Source organism: Crotalus tigris, unplaced genomic scaffold (assembly GCF_016545835.1).
Source record: "Crotalus tigris isolate CLP2741 ecotype Arizona unplaced genomic scaffold, ASM1654583v1 scf7180000020776.491700, whole genome shotgun sequence".
Classification (NCBI taxonomy): Eukaryota; Metazoa; Chordata; class Lepidosauria; order Squamata; family Viperidae; genus Crotalus; species Crotalus tigris.
In genome coordinates this window covers 69,813-86,558 of record NW_024098174.1, presented here as the reverse complement: position 1 = coordinate 86,558, position 16,746 = coordinate 69,813, and the positions used below count along the sequence as shown (strand labels likewise).

Below are 16,746 nucleotides of genomic sequence, written 5' to 3'. Positions count from 1 at the left end.
TTATAGCAGGCTAGTTTAGGTGGAGTTTCTAAGAATAATGGTTCAATGGCACTTGAAAGATCAGAAGATCTCCAGATCTTTATAAGAGAGGCACGATGTACACTGTAATTTATTTTAATCATTTTTATATTCCTCTTTTTCTGTAAAAGCTCCACTTAAACTTGCTTTATTAAACTTACAGTAATATTATTCATTCATTCATTAGAATCAGATAGATGTCAAACAATTCCTGCAAAATAAAAAGCTAGAGCAAAAAAAAAAGGGTCCCTGCAGAAAAATCATAGCAAAATTGGTCTTAAATATCTTAATGCAGTGATGGTGAATCTATTAGAGACTGAGTGCCCAAACTGCAACCCAAAACCCGCTTATGCATCGTCGGGTGCTGGGTGGGTATGGCCCATTGGGTGGGTGTGGCTCATTGGCTGGGCATAACCCATTGGCTGGCCTTGGCTGCGGTGGTAACGGCAGACTGGGTGGGACTAAAAAGTTCAATCAATTTCAACTTTGCAAGATCTTTTTTTTCCCCCGTGAGAAGTTGAAATTGACTGATTGAACCTTTTTTTTTTTGCACACGGCAGCAGAGGCCTAAAGCGAAAAGGTTTTATAAAACCCAGCTGAAGGCCTAGGACTGGGGCGACAGCACGCGTGCCCACAGAGAGGACTCTGAGTGCCGCCTCTGGCATCCGTGCCATAGGTTCGCCACCATTGTCTTAATGGGTATAAAAGTATGGATGGAAGTGAGTATATGCTCCAACAAGAGAATCCCCCAAATTAATTGATTTTGGATTTAATTCATATCCCATTTGTTTCCCCAAAATGGCATGCAAAGATAGCACTGGAATCTTTAGTAGCTATACATATAAAACAAAGCCAGTAAATCTATTTATTCCATGCTGTACTTTTTCTGTTTGAATTACAGATGTGGCAAGCTGCCATTCAATGTATATGAATGCAGAAGGATTACCAAATTGTTCCAGTTCTGAAGGGATATTAGGTGAGAAAAATAATCTTCGGATTCTAGTAGATTTCATACAATTTTCTCTTTAAGATGTTGATAATAATAAACAGCATCTGCTTATCCCAAGTCTTCAGGAAGGACCTGATTAGTGGACAAAAATGCCAAATCCAGTGTAAACATCTGGCTGACAGTGCAACCAATTTTCCATGGATTGTTCTGGGAATAGGTTTGGATCCATGATTGGACAGAAATTAGTAGGGACAAATTCTACCTTGTATCATTTCCCAGAAAAAAGTCCAGTATTTTTCATAAAAAAAATGCTCTGTGTACAGAAGTTTTCCAAAATTCTTAGCAGATACCACTTTGATTGTTCCCATAGAAAAATCTGTGGAATGCAGGCAGAAGCGATTTGGTGGGCTTAAGCCTTCCTTTTACCCTACAACAAGCAAGTAGAAGATACAGCAGCGGCAAAGTCAGTCTAAAAAAATTTCACCCTGAAGGGTTCATAAAAAGTCAGGGTTCGAATTGCATCTGATCCTAGGACTCAGTTCTAGGATGCAAGGCAAGCACCTAAACAATCAGTTACAAGAGCACATGGATTACATTATTTTTAGCATTGGGTTTCCTTTGGACTTTATCCAAGAGGGTTCAAATATTCACACAATAAGATTGCATCAATTATATTACATTCAACATCAATGCTGACTTGTAGGTAAACATTTATTCTTGAAGACATATTGAGTTGTTGTTCGTTGCTTATTGACTTATTGCTAGTTAGAATGAACAATATCAAGATGGACTTGGGATGTGTTTTATAAGAGGCAGATTTATACTTTTCAGGAAAGAGAAAATTCTCCCCAGTCTGGTTTCAGTCATAGTATCTATAAAGTATTACTCCCCCCCCCCTCTCCACTCACAACTAAACAATGAAAAAAATCATACCTACTACTGAATATACAGCTATCTTAACTTCTGGGAGAATGATTAGTAAAATTAATACCGCTAACAATGGACGGTTTCACAATGATAAGAAAGTCTCACATGGCTAAATCTAGCTAATTGAAAACCTAAGGAGCAGCAGTTGTTGTTTGATCAGTCCTATCAATCCTGGCAAGAGTTTTGGTAGTTCATTTCCGAATGTTAATGACTTACATATATCTAGTAGAAATGCAGATAAGATTCTTGATATTTACCTGTTGTCGTTTGGTTTTTTTTTTTTTTTTTGCAGGCTATGGTTATGAGAGGCAAATGCGACCATTTGCAGAAGATGCTTGTGTTGTTCCTGAGAGGTTTGAAGGTCAGAGACAAGAGCATTTGCTTTAGTTCCCTTAATACTCAAGCTACCAAATCTTCCAGATGAATATTTGAACTAAGAGTACATCTTTCATAAATGTAGTATTCCCTTAAGCCAGTGGTTCTCAGCCTGTGGTCCGCAGATCCCTGGGGATCCACAATGTCAATTGCAGAGAGTCCATGAAGGCTTGAAGAAATGTTATGATTTAAATCTTAAGTTAAGTCTTGGGGATCTGTTCCATGGTTCGTGGCCACAAAAGATATTTAAAGGGAGTTTGTGGTGAAGAAAAGGTTGAGAACAATCACCTGAAACATTATTCCTCCACTTATAATAGACCACTCCAATTCTGCAAAGTTTACAGGTGCTGTCCTTCAACTTACCTCATGCTTTATATATTTGGTTGGTATTAAGTTAGCAAAGTTGTCTTTTAAATCTGAACTTGAACAGAATATCCACATATTAGTCCCAGGGAATATGTGGTCTGTGATATTTTATAGGTAGATATTTGGATTATGTTCTCGCCTTCCAGAGAGTGGATATCCAAGATGAAATCTACTTTTGCCTACTACTTGAGAAGCATAAAATTTAGACTTCTAAATATCAAATGTAGAATCCACGTTTAATTTTGTATCTCTGAAAACTTTGGAATTCACACATTTGCTGATATTTCCCTCTTGCTTCTCAGTGCCTCTATATCTTTATCAACATACCTATTTGTAATCCCATCTGAGTTTCCTCATAGATGGTGTGATAAGGAGAAATATTTTGAAATATAGCAGCCTTCCCAAATGACCTGGAATTTTAATTTCCAAATTTCCAGCCATCCTCTGCCCAGATTTGTTAGGAAATCTGGGAATTGTCATCTCTCAGTATTCCTGGAGAGCAAGAGGCTGGAGAAAGCTGGTAGATACAGTAGAGTCCCTCTGTCTTTTGCCTGTAGGGGAAGCAAAGTATAGAAGTTTGATTTCAAGATCTGGCATGGGTTGTTCCCATGAACTTTCTCCCAAAAATTCAGACTTTTTAAAATCATTTTTTCTTCCCTTTTATTGTATTGTATATGTTGTCCTTGATAGGGGATATTAAGCAAGAAGGAAGTGGATACCGTGAGGGCCCGCCGTATCAACGGCGTGGATCTCTGCAGCTTTGGCAGTTCCTAGTGACTTTGCTGGATGATCCAAGCAACTCTCATTTTATTGCCTGGACTGGTCGAGGGATGGAATTCAAACTCATTGAACCAGAAGAGGTGAGATTTTCTGTTACTTCTTTTAACTGAAAACCATCTTATATTACCCTTCATTGATTCTGGATTACAGGAACCTAGTTAAAACCATATCTTATATTGGAATATTGAGCGTCCTCCTAAAATTGTCAAATTATACTGCTATGGAAAAAGAGTACAATTTTATTTGCTGATTGCAATATCAATCAGCATTCTCAATTTATATTGATAATCCATAAGTTAAATGGAGCTTTTGTGTTGGCCAACTTATTTCTTTATCCAGGCCCTACCTTGCCTTTAAAAAAGAATGCCCAGTAGGTGGTCAATGGCCACATATGGGCTATAGCCTCAGAAAAAGTTGCACATATCTAATTTTGTAATAATTGAACAAAACCAGCTTCAGAACACCACAAAAATGCACTTTCCATTGTTGAAAAGGGGAGCCTTCTGTACTAAAAAAAAGTAGATTTTTTTCTTAACCCTTTAGTGCAAATGTTCTTCCTAAATGTATATATAAATACGAAGCCAGTTATAAACCAATGAACCTATATTTTCTCAAACTGTAACTTCAGTTCGCAAATCAAGTCTTTATATGGGATCACAAGTACATAGCCAAAAATCATTATATTGGAGAAGCTTCTTGGATGAGAAGCAAAATGTTTTCAAAGAAAACACCAAGAAAATCCAGTTGGCTTTTGGAAAAAAACATCTTTGGGATAACCATGACCTGGATGATTAAGAATCTCCATAGACAAAAGTGCTAATATTTGGGAAAGTATATAAAAAGTGGATATATTGGAAGAAATGTGCACAGGATTGTCTATCAATTGTCATTTGGATTTTTTAAGAGAAAGTGCCTGACTGTGAATATAAACTTTTAGTTTGTCTCTCCAAGACCTGGTCCCAACTGCTTCACATGTAAATCTGATTTCCTCACTCTGAATTGGTCCTGCAGGTGGCACGACTTTGGGGCATTCAGAAGAATCGTCCAGCTATGAACTATGATAAGTTGAGTCGCTCTCTTCGCTACTATTATGAAAAAGGCATTATGCAAAAGGTTGGTCTGAAGTTTGATTGCTTGGCACACACCATTTAAATTTGGGAAAGTGGGCAGTCATCTGATAAAGAGCTGACAGAATTGTTAATCTCTCATTAACAATTTCTAACAATATCTGGGGCATTTGGAACACAGATGATCTTAGGTTAAGCATCTATTTACTGTTTTTATTCAATATTTTGGTAGGGCTATGTATTTTGTGCCAAGAGAATAACATTGATTATTAGTTGGATTAAAAATATAAGAGAAAGTGAGAATGGCACATTTTACATTTTACATTTTGGCATAAGCTTTGTAATTTGAAGGGAAGAGCCACTGGAAGTGCAAAATTCTAACACTTTAGTAACAATTAGGCTAGTGTGTAGCAAGGTGTGTAGCAAGGTCAAGATATCTGTCTCAAATAGCACCATGAACTGGGGCTCAATCAAAACAGAATAATTGTCTCAAGAGTACAGGAAGATATAATGAAGCATTGCCCTTTTTTATATTGGGGTGTTTGTTTTAATAATCTTGTTGAGCACTTGATGCTCTTGAATTTTGTTCCATTAAAAAAATAAAACTTTTTGATGAGGGTTATAAATCTGCCTTAAAAAAAATTTGGTTGAGATCTTCCCATCTTGATTGTTTCTTTAATTATTACAAATGCTGACAGTAATTATATTATATTATATTATATTATATTATATTATATTATATTATATTATATTATATTCAATACGCATGCATCTTTGAGTCAGTGTTGATTTTTAGAATTTCCAGTACAAGTTGCTACAGTTTTTCTGACACTGGTTTGCCATTGCTTTCTTCCTAGAGCTGAGAGAGTGTGACTGGAGTGAGGTAATCCAGTTGGCTTTATGCCTAGTATGTTAAAACCTCCAATACATGCATATTTTGATTTTAATTGAAGTGACTGTGTATTCACAATTCTTATATGTTATTTTAAGAACATAAATAGTTTCAGTGTTTTTCTTCTGTTTTAATCAAAGTTTCAGAGTTGGGAAAAAATTGACTGGAATGACTTACAAGTCCTATAAAATGAATATTAAAATTCATATAGAAAGTTAAAGTTAAAAAAAAACCCACATATTTTAATGTGTATTTCTTCCCAGGATTTCAGGCCACTGTTTTGGAAAACACCTGGATTGCTATGAAACCAAATTAAGCTTCTGGGAAATGGCACAATAGAGGTTGAACAAAGAAGCAACATAGGATACTTATCACTTCTGGGGACATCTGTGTGCAGGGGGGGGGAGTGGGGAAAAGACTTGCCAAGAACAACTACTATAGTGCTTGTGTTTTTCTCCCTCCTGTGACATAGGTGGCGGGTGAGCGTTACGTGTACAAGTTTGTCTGTGAGCCTGAAGTGCTGTTCTCCCTTGCTTTTCCTGACAATCAGCGTCCATCTCTGAAGGTTGAATTGGAGTGGCATGTCAGCGAGGAAGACACAGTGCCTCTGTCCCACTTGGATGAAAATGCTGCCTACCTGCCAGATCTGGGAGGTGTCCAGCCTTATGGGAAAAGCTGCACATACTAGATAACAGTAGAATGGACAAATCACATAGGGGCAAGTTGTATGTATGTATCTGTATATATATATAAAAAATCTGCTGTGAATTCTGCATGGCATCAAGAAAATCATCCGGACAGTAAATGCTTAGCTCCATCCAGTTGCCCTGACTCCACCCTGAATTAAGGGATTAAAGGGTCATAAAAAGGGAGGTTTTTTTCTCGGTTACCAATATAGAATGTCGCCTTGGCTCTTGGAAGCAAAATCAGAAACCTTGGAAGAAAGGCAGTGGGGTCTGCCACTTTGAGAGCAAAGTTTGGATTTGGGTTCAAATCCTGACTTAGTCAGAGACTCCTTAAATGAATGTGGGGCAATTTTTTCAGGCTTTTTCTCAAGGAGGGGCAACCTACCTCACAGGGATGTTGTGAGGACAAATAAGATAAAAATTGTAAAGTGCTTTGTATATTTGCCTTTTTATTTTAAGGGATATCTTGGTTCAAAAATAACTAAACAAAACCTAAACAAGGAAAGGCAAGGTCTTTCTAGTTTTAAATAGAGTTTTTCCCTTGCTTGGGAGAGATGGAATATATATACTCCAAACTCAAAATAATTTCTTGGCAGCTGGATGATTGATTGTTCTATTCTTTTGCAGAGGATAAATAATATATGCAACAGAGAGAGAGGCTTACCCATCATGATGCCAAGTGCTCAAGAGAGAAGAGTTAGCAAAGAAGTTAAGTTTTTAATGTCCTGCAAGAACCATAAAACAATTGCTGCAGCTTAGCCTGTGTAGCCACATTCCAACAGAAAGGAGTACTATCTATAACAGTGGTTCTCAACCTTTCTAATGCCGTGACCCCATAATACAGTTCCCCATGTTGTGGTGACCCCCAAGTGGGTGTGGCCACCAATAAGAGGGAGTAGGACAGCTAGGGAAAAGGGAAAAAAATGGCGGACAGTGTGGTTTGGTGACCCCTGTGAAATAGTCATTCGACCCCAAATGGGGTCCCGACCCACAGGTTGAGAACCACTGATCTATAACATAATTGATCCGAGTCAAGAGAAAATTTTATCTAGATCAGGCTCCTGCGATCTAGCTTCAGAAGTACTAACTCCAGTTTATCATCACTAACAGCTCAGAAAAAGAAAATTCACTGCTGCTTCATGTAATGCTAAGTCATACAGGGAAGGTCCTTTCCTTCAAATGCTGTTGTTGTTCCTGTTATTTAGATTTAACATTACTGCCCACTCTGCTTGCCCTCTAGTGAGAGGTAGACAAGCATGCCTTTTCCATAGCAGCCTCTGCCCTGGGGAACATCCTTCCCTCCTGGGATCCAACAATCCCCCAATCTTTTAGCCTTCTCAATAGCCCTAAAGAGCTGGTTCTCCCCACAAACTTTTGGGATAGGATGAGATTGAACACTGGGGATTATAGATGCACTGGAGAGAGTGGTTGAGATATTAGGTTTTGATTTAAAGGGCACTCTTCTGTTTTTATTATTTGTTGTGAATAATCCAGAATTGTGCTATATAAGATAGTGGCCACCATAAGTCTTATAAGGTAAGTGAGTAAGTAAATAAGGATCATAGTGCCTGAGCTATGGTGGTGCAGTGGTTAGAATGCAGTATTGCAGGGTAATTCTGCTAATTCGGCAGTTCAATCCTGACTGATTCAAGGTTGACTCATCCTTCCATCCTTCCAAGGTTGGTAAATGTTGGGGGCAATATGTTGACTCTGTAAACTGGAGGGCTGTAAAGCACTATGAAGTGGTATATGTCTAAGTACTATTGCTATGGCTATCATAGTAATAATGACTTAAATTAATTTTAGAATATAATATTTTAATTTTACTATTATTTTTCTTTTTTAAAAAAAATAATGTGGGCCCTAGGTATTGTCTTATTGTTCCGAATGGTTAATTCATGCAGAATATCCACTGAGACAGGAAGTATGTAAGCCTCACATGCAACTAGATTTTCTTGAGCCCTCCCTGCAAATTTATTTTCTTGAATTTGCTTTACATTTCTGTTCTAGCACTTCCATCTTTGTCTAATGATTTCCAAGACATATTAATATTGATGCCCTCCTGCTCATCTGATGCTTGATGTTATGTGCTAATCCATGCTTTATTTAACCATGATTTATATAAACTATAAGTGGAGAATGAATTACTAATCACAGTGACTGGGGTATAAAAAACGCAAAGCCAAAACTAAACAAACTACAGTATATCATGACAATGTAAAATGAATGAATTTGATCAGTAATGTGGGGAAAATGATGCCTTTTTATAAATATCAAGCTCAGAAAGATTATGTACTAAACTACTGTTGATGTGAAAGTGGTCAAGAATGCTCTCTGCTTGCTTCCTGCTTGAACACTTGTGTCAGCCAAGAACAAGTGTGGAATAGGCAGACTTGGGAAGAATAATTCTGAATAATTCTGCAAGGATACAAATTCCAGTCTCTATCAAGAAACATGCAGACTCTTTAAGTGAAAGGTTATTGTAGGCTCTCTGAACATTTCCAGGACTTTTGTCCCAAAAAACTACCATTAGTCAAATTTCTTGTAAGAATTCAAGATGATGTGTTCAATTGACTATAACTTATTTTTTTGTGTGCATACAGCTGAATATTCAGATCTGATTTTTTTTAATGGCAACTTGTTTTCACTTATGTTGGCTGCTCTGGATAACCTGTATTTGCTCTCTGTCCATGCAATTTGGTTTATGTATGTTTAGGCTAAAACTGTTATTTGAATTGTTTTGCTTCCATTATTTAAATTATTTGATGGCCATAATGGTACATGAAATGATTCTTTTAATTTTCCTTATTTCTATGTCATCTATGAACTAGAGCTAAAGCTCAATTTAATTATTTCAAATTTCCAGCATATAGTTAGATTCAATGTATTTGGAAAATGTATATTCTATCTTGTTTTCTCTCTAATTATTATGCACACCAATATTCTTATGCGAACCTGGGACAGGGAAAACCATGGGAAGACAGGATATCCCTGGACATAAATAATTTTTCCATCTAAGAGTCAGTTTGACCTCAGAATAAAGATGGACTAATCTGCCTGGTTTCACAAAATCCAAGGAAGTGTGGAAAATGGGAAAAAGTTGTTTTGTTACTGTAAACAAGGTGACAAGGAGATAGATTTTCACAACTATCAGCCCCACATTGTCATGCAGATTTCTCTCCACCCCATCCTCTGGCATGCAAAGATCTGAAAGCCCTAGAATTTAGGACTATATTGGTATATATATTGTTTCTGCAGTTGTGATTCAAGACACACATTTCTAATTGGAGGGGAACATCTTTTTGGCCCAGAGAACCTATGACCTACAGCTGTTATTTTTCTCTCATAGCTCACAGGAATTTAGGTAAACTTGTTTTATAGCACTTATTGTGAGCAACAGGATATAGAATGTATACAGAGCTAATATTTGATTTTTTTTGTCTTACTGGAACTCAGAACAGCTTATTTGCATTGGCCAAGAGGTCACTAATTAGTGCATTGAAACAAACAGAAACCTATTTGATTTCAGCAAATATTGCTAACTATAAATATGGTTGCCATCACATAAAACAAAATATTGATACTAAATTGTCTTATATAGCAAAAAAAAATGGGGCTTAGGAGGTAATTAAACATTTCCAGCCAACAATATAATCAGTTACAGAATTTTCTCATTTATGTGCTTTAGTCATGTTTAAAAATTCCTTTACATTAGTTATCTGAAACCTTTATTTGGGTTATTTTTTTCAAGATTTCTGAAATTTTCTTTTCACTCTTTCCTTATCAGGAAGGATATTATTTGCAGAACTCCAAGTCTAGCTAAAGTCTTCCAATAATATGGAATGTTTCTGGGCTTTAGAGGAATCCTGAATCTGAAAGAATGGGGAGAGGGATGTAAAATTAAACCAAAGGAACTGTTATGAAAATAGCATATCTTATCAAATTAAAATTACAAGCAATACAAGTTTGGACTGTAGAAAACCTTAGAAATTTCCCTCATAGAATGGAATGAGGTAGCCATTACCTATGCTAGTAATGGATGGACCATCCATCAATCAGTTCATATTTCCCTAGCAACAATAGTGCCCATTTTTTGATCAATAGTGCCCGGCACCTTTGGAATATATTTTAACTGTTTGCCAATGAAACTGTAATTATTAATGGAGTCATGATTTTTCTGATTATAACCCTTTAAAATCCAATGCCTTACAACAAATCTTTTGAAAACTTTAATCACAAGTGCCCTCTTCTGTAGAATAAAGTTTTTAAAGAGATTTCTGTCCTGCATGTTAATTGGTGTTAAGGTGACCAACTTTTTTACAATGAAAAGGAGGACACAAATAAATTGAAGAAAAAAATATTGTAAATAAAAGAAACATTTTATTCATTGCAACAATAATACAGAATACACTATAATATGATAAATGCATAATAAAAACATTTGTAACAGTAACATTTTATATTGTAATTATGCTTACATGCTGCGCCCCCGCCCGCAGCCGCCCCGCCAGCACTGCTGCCCCGTCGTGTAGAGTGAGCCCTGTGGCTCCCAAAGCACCAGCTGTGCCGGCTCCAGCCCCGGGGGCAGCCCGCCATCAGCACACCCCACCTGCAGCCGCCCCGCCAGCACCACTGCCCACCCTGCGCAGCCCTATGTAGAGAGCAGGCCCCGCAGCTCCCACAGCACGGGGGGCAGCCGGCCACTGCCACCCCTCACACCCCTGCCCACAGCAGCCCCGATGTTGAGTCCTTGGCGAAAAGCAGACACAAGAAGCAGTTGTAGTTCTCAGGTTTTCTTTTATTCTGTGTTCAGCTTACAGGTGAAGGCTTCAGCAACGCCCAAAACCTCCCAGCCTCTTATATAGGCAATTCCCGGGTCAATGTGATACTTTTCCCGTGCCAGCACCCGCGCATGTGCACAGGCGCTGGTGACAGCCTGTCTGGTCCCTGGCAGCTTGCACCTGCCCGGGACTGCCTGCAAACGCCCCGAGCCCGTTTGCAAGGTTCGGGACATAAAACCCCTTTCCCCCGGGCTAAGACTACTACCAACATACAATTATTTCTTGATGCAATGTTCTACTCCCCAGTGCTTCTACTGTTTACTGGCTTTTGTTTGGCCAGCAATGTTATGTAATCCTCTAAGTATTTAGGAGATTTCCTTGATCTCTGTGACCTCAGCTCTGGGTTTCTGACAGGTGTTCCCTGACTGAGGGGAGACGTGAGCCTGTTCTCCTTATCATGCCTTGGTGCCTTCCAAGGACTGTGCCCCAATGCCTGGCCTGCTCGCTCGCCCACCGGGCTCGTCAGGCCAGGGCTTCTGTCACTTTGTGACCTGGTTGACCTGCCTAGCTGTAGGCCCTCGGGCCCCTTGAAGTGATAGCCACTGCTGGGCGTCTCTGTAGAACCTCCTAGGTCCGTCCAAGACCTGTCAGGAGGCTGTCCATTCCCCAAACCCCGTTCTGTGTCCAGGCTCGTGTGGGTTTCTGTACCTTCCCAAAACTCAAGTTACTCCCTGATTTGGGCTAGAGGTGTTGCGGTCGGGACTTGGTTCCTCGACCACGTCCCTGTATGTTTGACCCCCTGTAGGACTTGGGGTAAGGTCAGGCCAACTCTGGGGATTATGTGCCAGCTCTCTTGCGGGGTATGATTTATTGGGATGTTCCCGGGTATCCTCCCTGACTGGAGTACTGTGCTGTGCAGGTGAATAGTGATTGTACCCCCGGGGTGACTCCCTGGCTGGAGTAGGCATGAATGCCTGGTAGTTGGATAGGCTCTTAGAATTCCTGTTTGGGGCACTCGCGGAATCTTGGAATGGGCCGTTTGTGGCTCCATCATTGGAGGTGGGCAGCAGCTCGTGCCCCTCCCTTTGCTCTAAAGGGTCCCCCTCTCCCCCTGGAAAAGACCCAGGGGTCTCATCTGGAAGATCCCGCCTAGGGCGGAATTGGTCGATGTGCCGACGCAGGACACGACCGTTGTCCAGGGCTACCTCGTAGGATAGAGGACCTGTGACCCTGGAAATAGAAGCGGGGACCCATGTATGACCAGGCCCGTAATTGCGAGTCCAAACTGGGGCACCCACAAGTAATTGTCTAGGTGCCCGAGGATGTGAGGTAGATGAAGGCAGTCTGTCCGGATGCAACCAGTCACGTTTTGTAGTAAGTTTACGCCCCCAGCGAAGTTCAGCTGGGCTTCTCCCTGTAGAAGTGGACGGTGTGGTGCGGTAAGAAAGGAGAAAGTCAGCCAACCTGTGATGCCAGTCCCCATAGGTGAGTCTTTTCAAGGCGTCCTTTGTGATGCGGACCATGCGTTCAGCCATACCGTTGGTGGACGGGTGGAAGGGTGCAGACGTGGCATGACGAATCATGTTAGCCTGTAAGAAAGCTTGGAATTCGGAGGAAGTAAATTGAGGGCCGTTGTCAGACACGATGACATCTGGAAGCCCGTGTGCAGCAAAAATCCCCCTCAGTACCTGAATAGTCTTTGCAGTGGTGGTGGATGAGACAGGTACAACCTCAAGCCATTTTGAATGACTGTCAACGAGGACCAAGAAGAACTGGCCCTGAAAGGGCCCAGCGTAGTCAATGTGCACCCTAGACCATGGGGACTGTGTATCCTCCCATCTATGCACAGGAGCTTGGGGCATCTCTGGGCGAGAGCGCTGGCACAGGTGGCATGCATGCACCTTAGCCTCAATGTCCTTATCTAAACCAGGCCACCACAAGTGGCTGCGCGCAAGGGCCTTCATGCGAACAATGCCAGGATGACCCTCGTGGAGGGACTCTAAGATCCTAGTCCTCATTGAGGTGGGAATGACACTCTGTTTCCCCAAAGCAGACAACCCTGAGAAGTGGACAACTCGTTCCTTTTGGACCAGAAACTCTGAAACTCAGGACTAGGGCAGTGCTCAGGCCATCCAGACAAAACCCAAGAAAGGACACGTGAAAGTGTGTGATCTGTGCCTGTTTCAGCGGCGACATCCCTGGCATTCAGAGGGGACTCGGGCAAGGCTTGGATGGATAGAATGTTGACAGCTGGCGCAGGGTCAGCTTCTACTACTGGCAGGGGCAATCTACTGAGGCCATCAGCATGGCCCATTTCTTTCCCAGGCTTGTGGAGTAAGGAAAAATCATATGCAGACAGAAAAATAGACCACCTAAGCATTCTAGGGGAAATGATTTGGGGAGTTTGTTTACGTGTGGTAAACAGTCCCAGCAGAGGCTTATGGTCAGTGAAGACCGTGAAATGCCTGCCATACAAGAAATCATGGAATTTTTTAATTCCAGCAACAACAGCCAGAGCCTCCCTGTCTATCTGAGCGTAGTTGCGCTCAGCAGAAGACAGTGTTCTGGAGTAATATGCAACAGGAACCTGAGTTCCATCAGACCTGAGGTGGCTCAGGACAGCTCCTACCCCGTAAGGGGAAGCATCACAAGCGATGCACACAGGAAGGGACTCATTGAAGTGTGCAAGTACACTGTTAGAAGTGAGTAAGGCCTTGACCTCATTGAAACTAGCCTCATGTGTTTGTGACCATTGCCACACTGCTTGTTTGTCTAATAGCCTGTGAAGAGGCTCAGCTACACTAGCTTTATGTGGAAGAAAGGAATTGTAGAAATTCAGGAGGCCCAGAAAGGCCTGAAGTTCAGCCTTAGACTTTGGCCTAGATGTTTCTAAAATGGCAGTTAGTTTGGATTCAGCAGGGTGAATCCCAGCAGCATCAATTTTGAATCCCAGAAATTCAGTAGAAGGCACCCCAATTTTGCATTTGTCTTTTTTGAGCTTGTTTTCCTGAATCTTAACAGAACATCCCTTAGCCTTTCAGCTAGAATGTGTGTGGAGTCTCCTGCAATTAAGACATCATCAAAGTAGGGGCAAACCCCCGGTATGCCCCGTAGTGTGTTTTCCATTACGCTTTGGAAAATCCCAGGAGCGACATTCACTCCAAACTGTAGCCTTTTTACCTTAAAAGCTCCCCTGTGGGTCACAATAGTCTGAGCTATAGCAGCATCATCATCAACAGGCAGCTGTTGATACGCTTGAGCTAGGTCAAGCTTTGCAAAAACGCGCCCCCCCTTGAGGGAGGCCAGAATATGACTGACCACAGGAACAGGATAGGCATGTTGCTGCAATGCCTTATTAAGAGTGCATTTGTAGTCAGCACAAATGCGAATGTCCCCATTTGCCTTTAGAGGCGTGACAATGGGGGTCTCCCAAGGGCTGGAATCAACAGGTTCTAGGATTCCCTGTTGGATCAGTTTGTCTAACTCAGTGTCAATTTTACTCTTTAAAGCAAAAGGGACCCTTCTTGCTTTAATTCTAATGGGAGTGACAGTGGGGTCTAGTTTTAAGGACACAGGGGGTCCCTTGAATGTGCCCAGCTGGGGGCTGAAGACATCTGCAAATTCTTTGCAGACTTCCTGTAGGTCGAGTGTTTGTAAGCTGTTGAGCCCCGTGACGTGTATCCCCAAGGCTTCAAACCAATCGAGTCCTATGAGACTCGTTCGTTCACCCCCTACTACTAATATGTCTAGTGGACCTTCAAAATTCTTATACTGTACGTTAAGGGTGGCCTCCCCCTTAACACACACTCTCGAATTTTGAAAGTCTGTTAACACAATGTCAGAAGGCCTTAATTTAGCCTGAGTTCCACTGCCGGAACAAATCTTCCTAAATGTATGTAAGGATATGATTGAAAGGGCAGACCCCGTGTCTAGTTCCATAGTTAATGTATGTAAGGATATGATTGAAAGGGCAGACCCCGTGTCTAGTTCCATAGTCCCTTGTAGCTTCACCTTGAGTGACAGCTTTTTCTTGATGGGCTTGTGTGTGCCTGTCCTGAAGATGCTTCTTCGCGAAGCGCAAAAACCTACCCTATTCTGGCTGGGGACCCTGGTACCTTTCAGGTGCAGTTCTTCCTGAGGTTGTACCTTTCGTCGGCCCAGACACACAGCTGCAATATGTCCTTGTTTCCCGCACGCCCGGCAGATAGCGGAGCGGAACTTGCAGTCGGTTCTCCTGTGGCGACCTCCACAGCCGATGCACTTGAGGGGAGCTGCAGAGCTTCCTTTCTGATTCCCTTCCTTCGTGGGGTGGAGACGGTCGACTTCCTCGTCCGGATCCTCCTCGGAGTTCCCTTGGACGTCCTCTTGGTGCACGGATGCAACATCTGGACTGTTCCTGATCGGCCGCATGTTTTTGACGGCGCCGCCTGCTGCTTCTTCTGCAGTGACCTCTCTTAAGGCATCTTGGAAGGACAAGTCTTCTTTGGCGAAAAGCCTCTGTTGTAGATCTCGATGCCTTAAGCCGCACACGAATCGGTCCCTCAGTCGTTCTTCGAGGTCCTTGAACTCGCAGTGCTTGGCGGCCTTCCTCAATGCGGCGATGTATTCTTTGGCCGACTCTCCGGATCGTTGATCCCTCTGCTCGAAGGTGTGGCGCCATGCGATGACGGACATCTTGGGCTGGAAGTGCTCCTTCAATAGCTTCTTTAGATCTGCGTAGCTGACAGACTCTAATGGGACAGGTGCTGCAAGGTTCTCTGCGATTTCGAAGGCGTCTTGACCGCAGACACAAAGCAGGGTGGCAGCCTTCAAGCTATCTTCCCTCACTTGGTTTACCTTGAGGTAATTTTCCACCCTGGCTACGTAGGACTCCCACCGCTCTGGATGTGAGACGTCGAATTCCGAAAGCCTTCCGACTTTTGCCATTTTCAGGAGACGGGTCTATCAGCCAGCCTACCCCCGAATGTGCACTGGATTGGCGGGTAGCTGCCGAGTCAACGCCGTTCCACTGCTCAGGACTCACTTGGGTAAGCTTACACCTCTTCCTTTCCAGGCGATGTAAGGCATCCTATCCTCGTCGCCAGTGTTGAGTCCTTGGCGAAAAGCAGACACGAGAAACAGTTGTAGTTCTCAGGTTTTCTTTTATTCTGTGTTCAGCTTACAGGTGAAGGCTTCAGCAACGCCCAAAACCTCCCAGCCTCTTATATAGGCAATTCCCGGGTCAATGTGATACTTTTCCCGCGCCAGCACCCGCGCATGCGCACAGGCGCTGGCGACAGCCTGTCTGGTCCCGGGCAGCTTGCACCTGCCCGGGACTGCCTGCAAACGCCCCGAGCCCGTTTGCAAGGCTCGGGACATAACACCCGACGCCCCTGACTCTTGCGTCCACAGCCATTATTGCCCTAGCAGGGCCAAAGATCAAGAAAAAGTTACTGTGGCATTGCCTCTCGAGTCTCCTCCAGGTATCTTCGGGACTAACTAGGAGATGGTGTAGTTGGGTAGCAGGGAGGGATGCAAAGTTCCTGCCAATTCGCCTTCGCTGCAGACAACTTATATGTGCAAAGTTTGCCAACTGGGTGTTTTGGTGTGCTCAGCAGCAATTCCTATTGGCTTTCGAAAGCCAATAGGGGGAGTAGCATAGCTCATGCAAAAGTTGAAAAAAATATATCAAAAAAAGGTGCCGGAACGCCATTCTGAGTGTTTTATGAGAAAAAAAAGCCCTGCAGATTAGTCTTCAAATATCGAAAAGGAGGACATGTAGGAGGACACTTTTCGAGGGAGGACAGCACTCACAAAAGGAGGACAGTCCTCCCTAAAGGAGGACGGTTGGTCACCTTATTGATATGCATACCAAGTTCAATGAAGCTAGAGTTTCCTGGAATAATAAATCTAGTAAATTTACAAC

The 16,746-nt window shown here is 42.3% G+C and overlaps 1 protein-coding gene across 2 annotated transcripts in view; it reads left to right on the top strand.

Annotated features, from left to right (window-relative positions):
• Window positions 1-10,448, top strand: part of ETV4 (ETS variant transcription factor 4) — a 36,389-nt gene extending 25,941 nt beyond the window's left edge. The window contains exons 9-13 of one of the 2 annotated variants that reach the window (XM_039368417.1): window positions 920-994; window positions 2,187-2,255; window positions 3,326-3,495; window positions 4,427-4,528; window positions 5,847-10,448. In XM_039368417.1, coding sequence (XP_039224351.1) covers window positions 920-994; window positions 2,187-2,255; window positions 3,326-3,495; window positions 4,427-4,528; window positions 5,847-6,062 — 632 coding nt within the window. In that variant the 3' untranslated portion in view covers window positions 6,063-10,448. The remainder of the gene's footprint in view (window positions 1-919; window positions 995-2,186; window positions 2,256-3,325; window positions 3,496-4,426; window positions 4,529-5,846) is intronic. The other variant, XM_039368418.1, reaches the window with a different exon arrangement.
• Window positions 10,449-16,746: the final 6,298 nt, after the last annotated feature.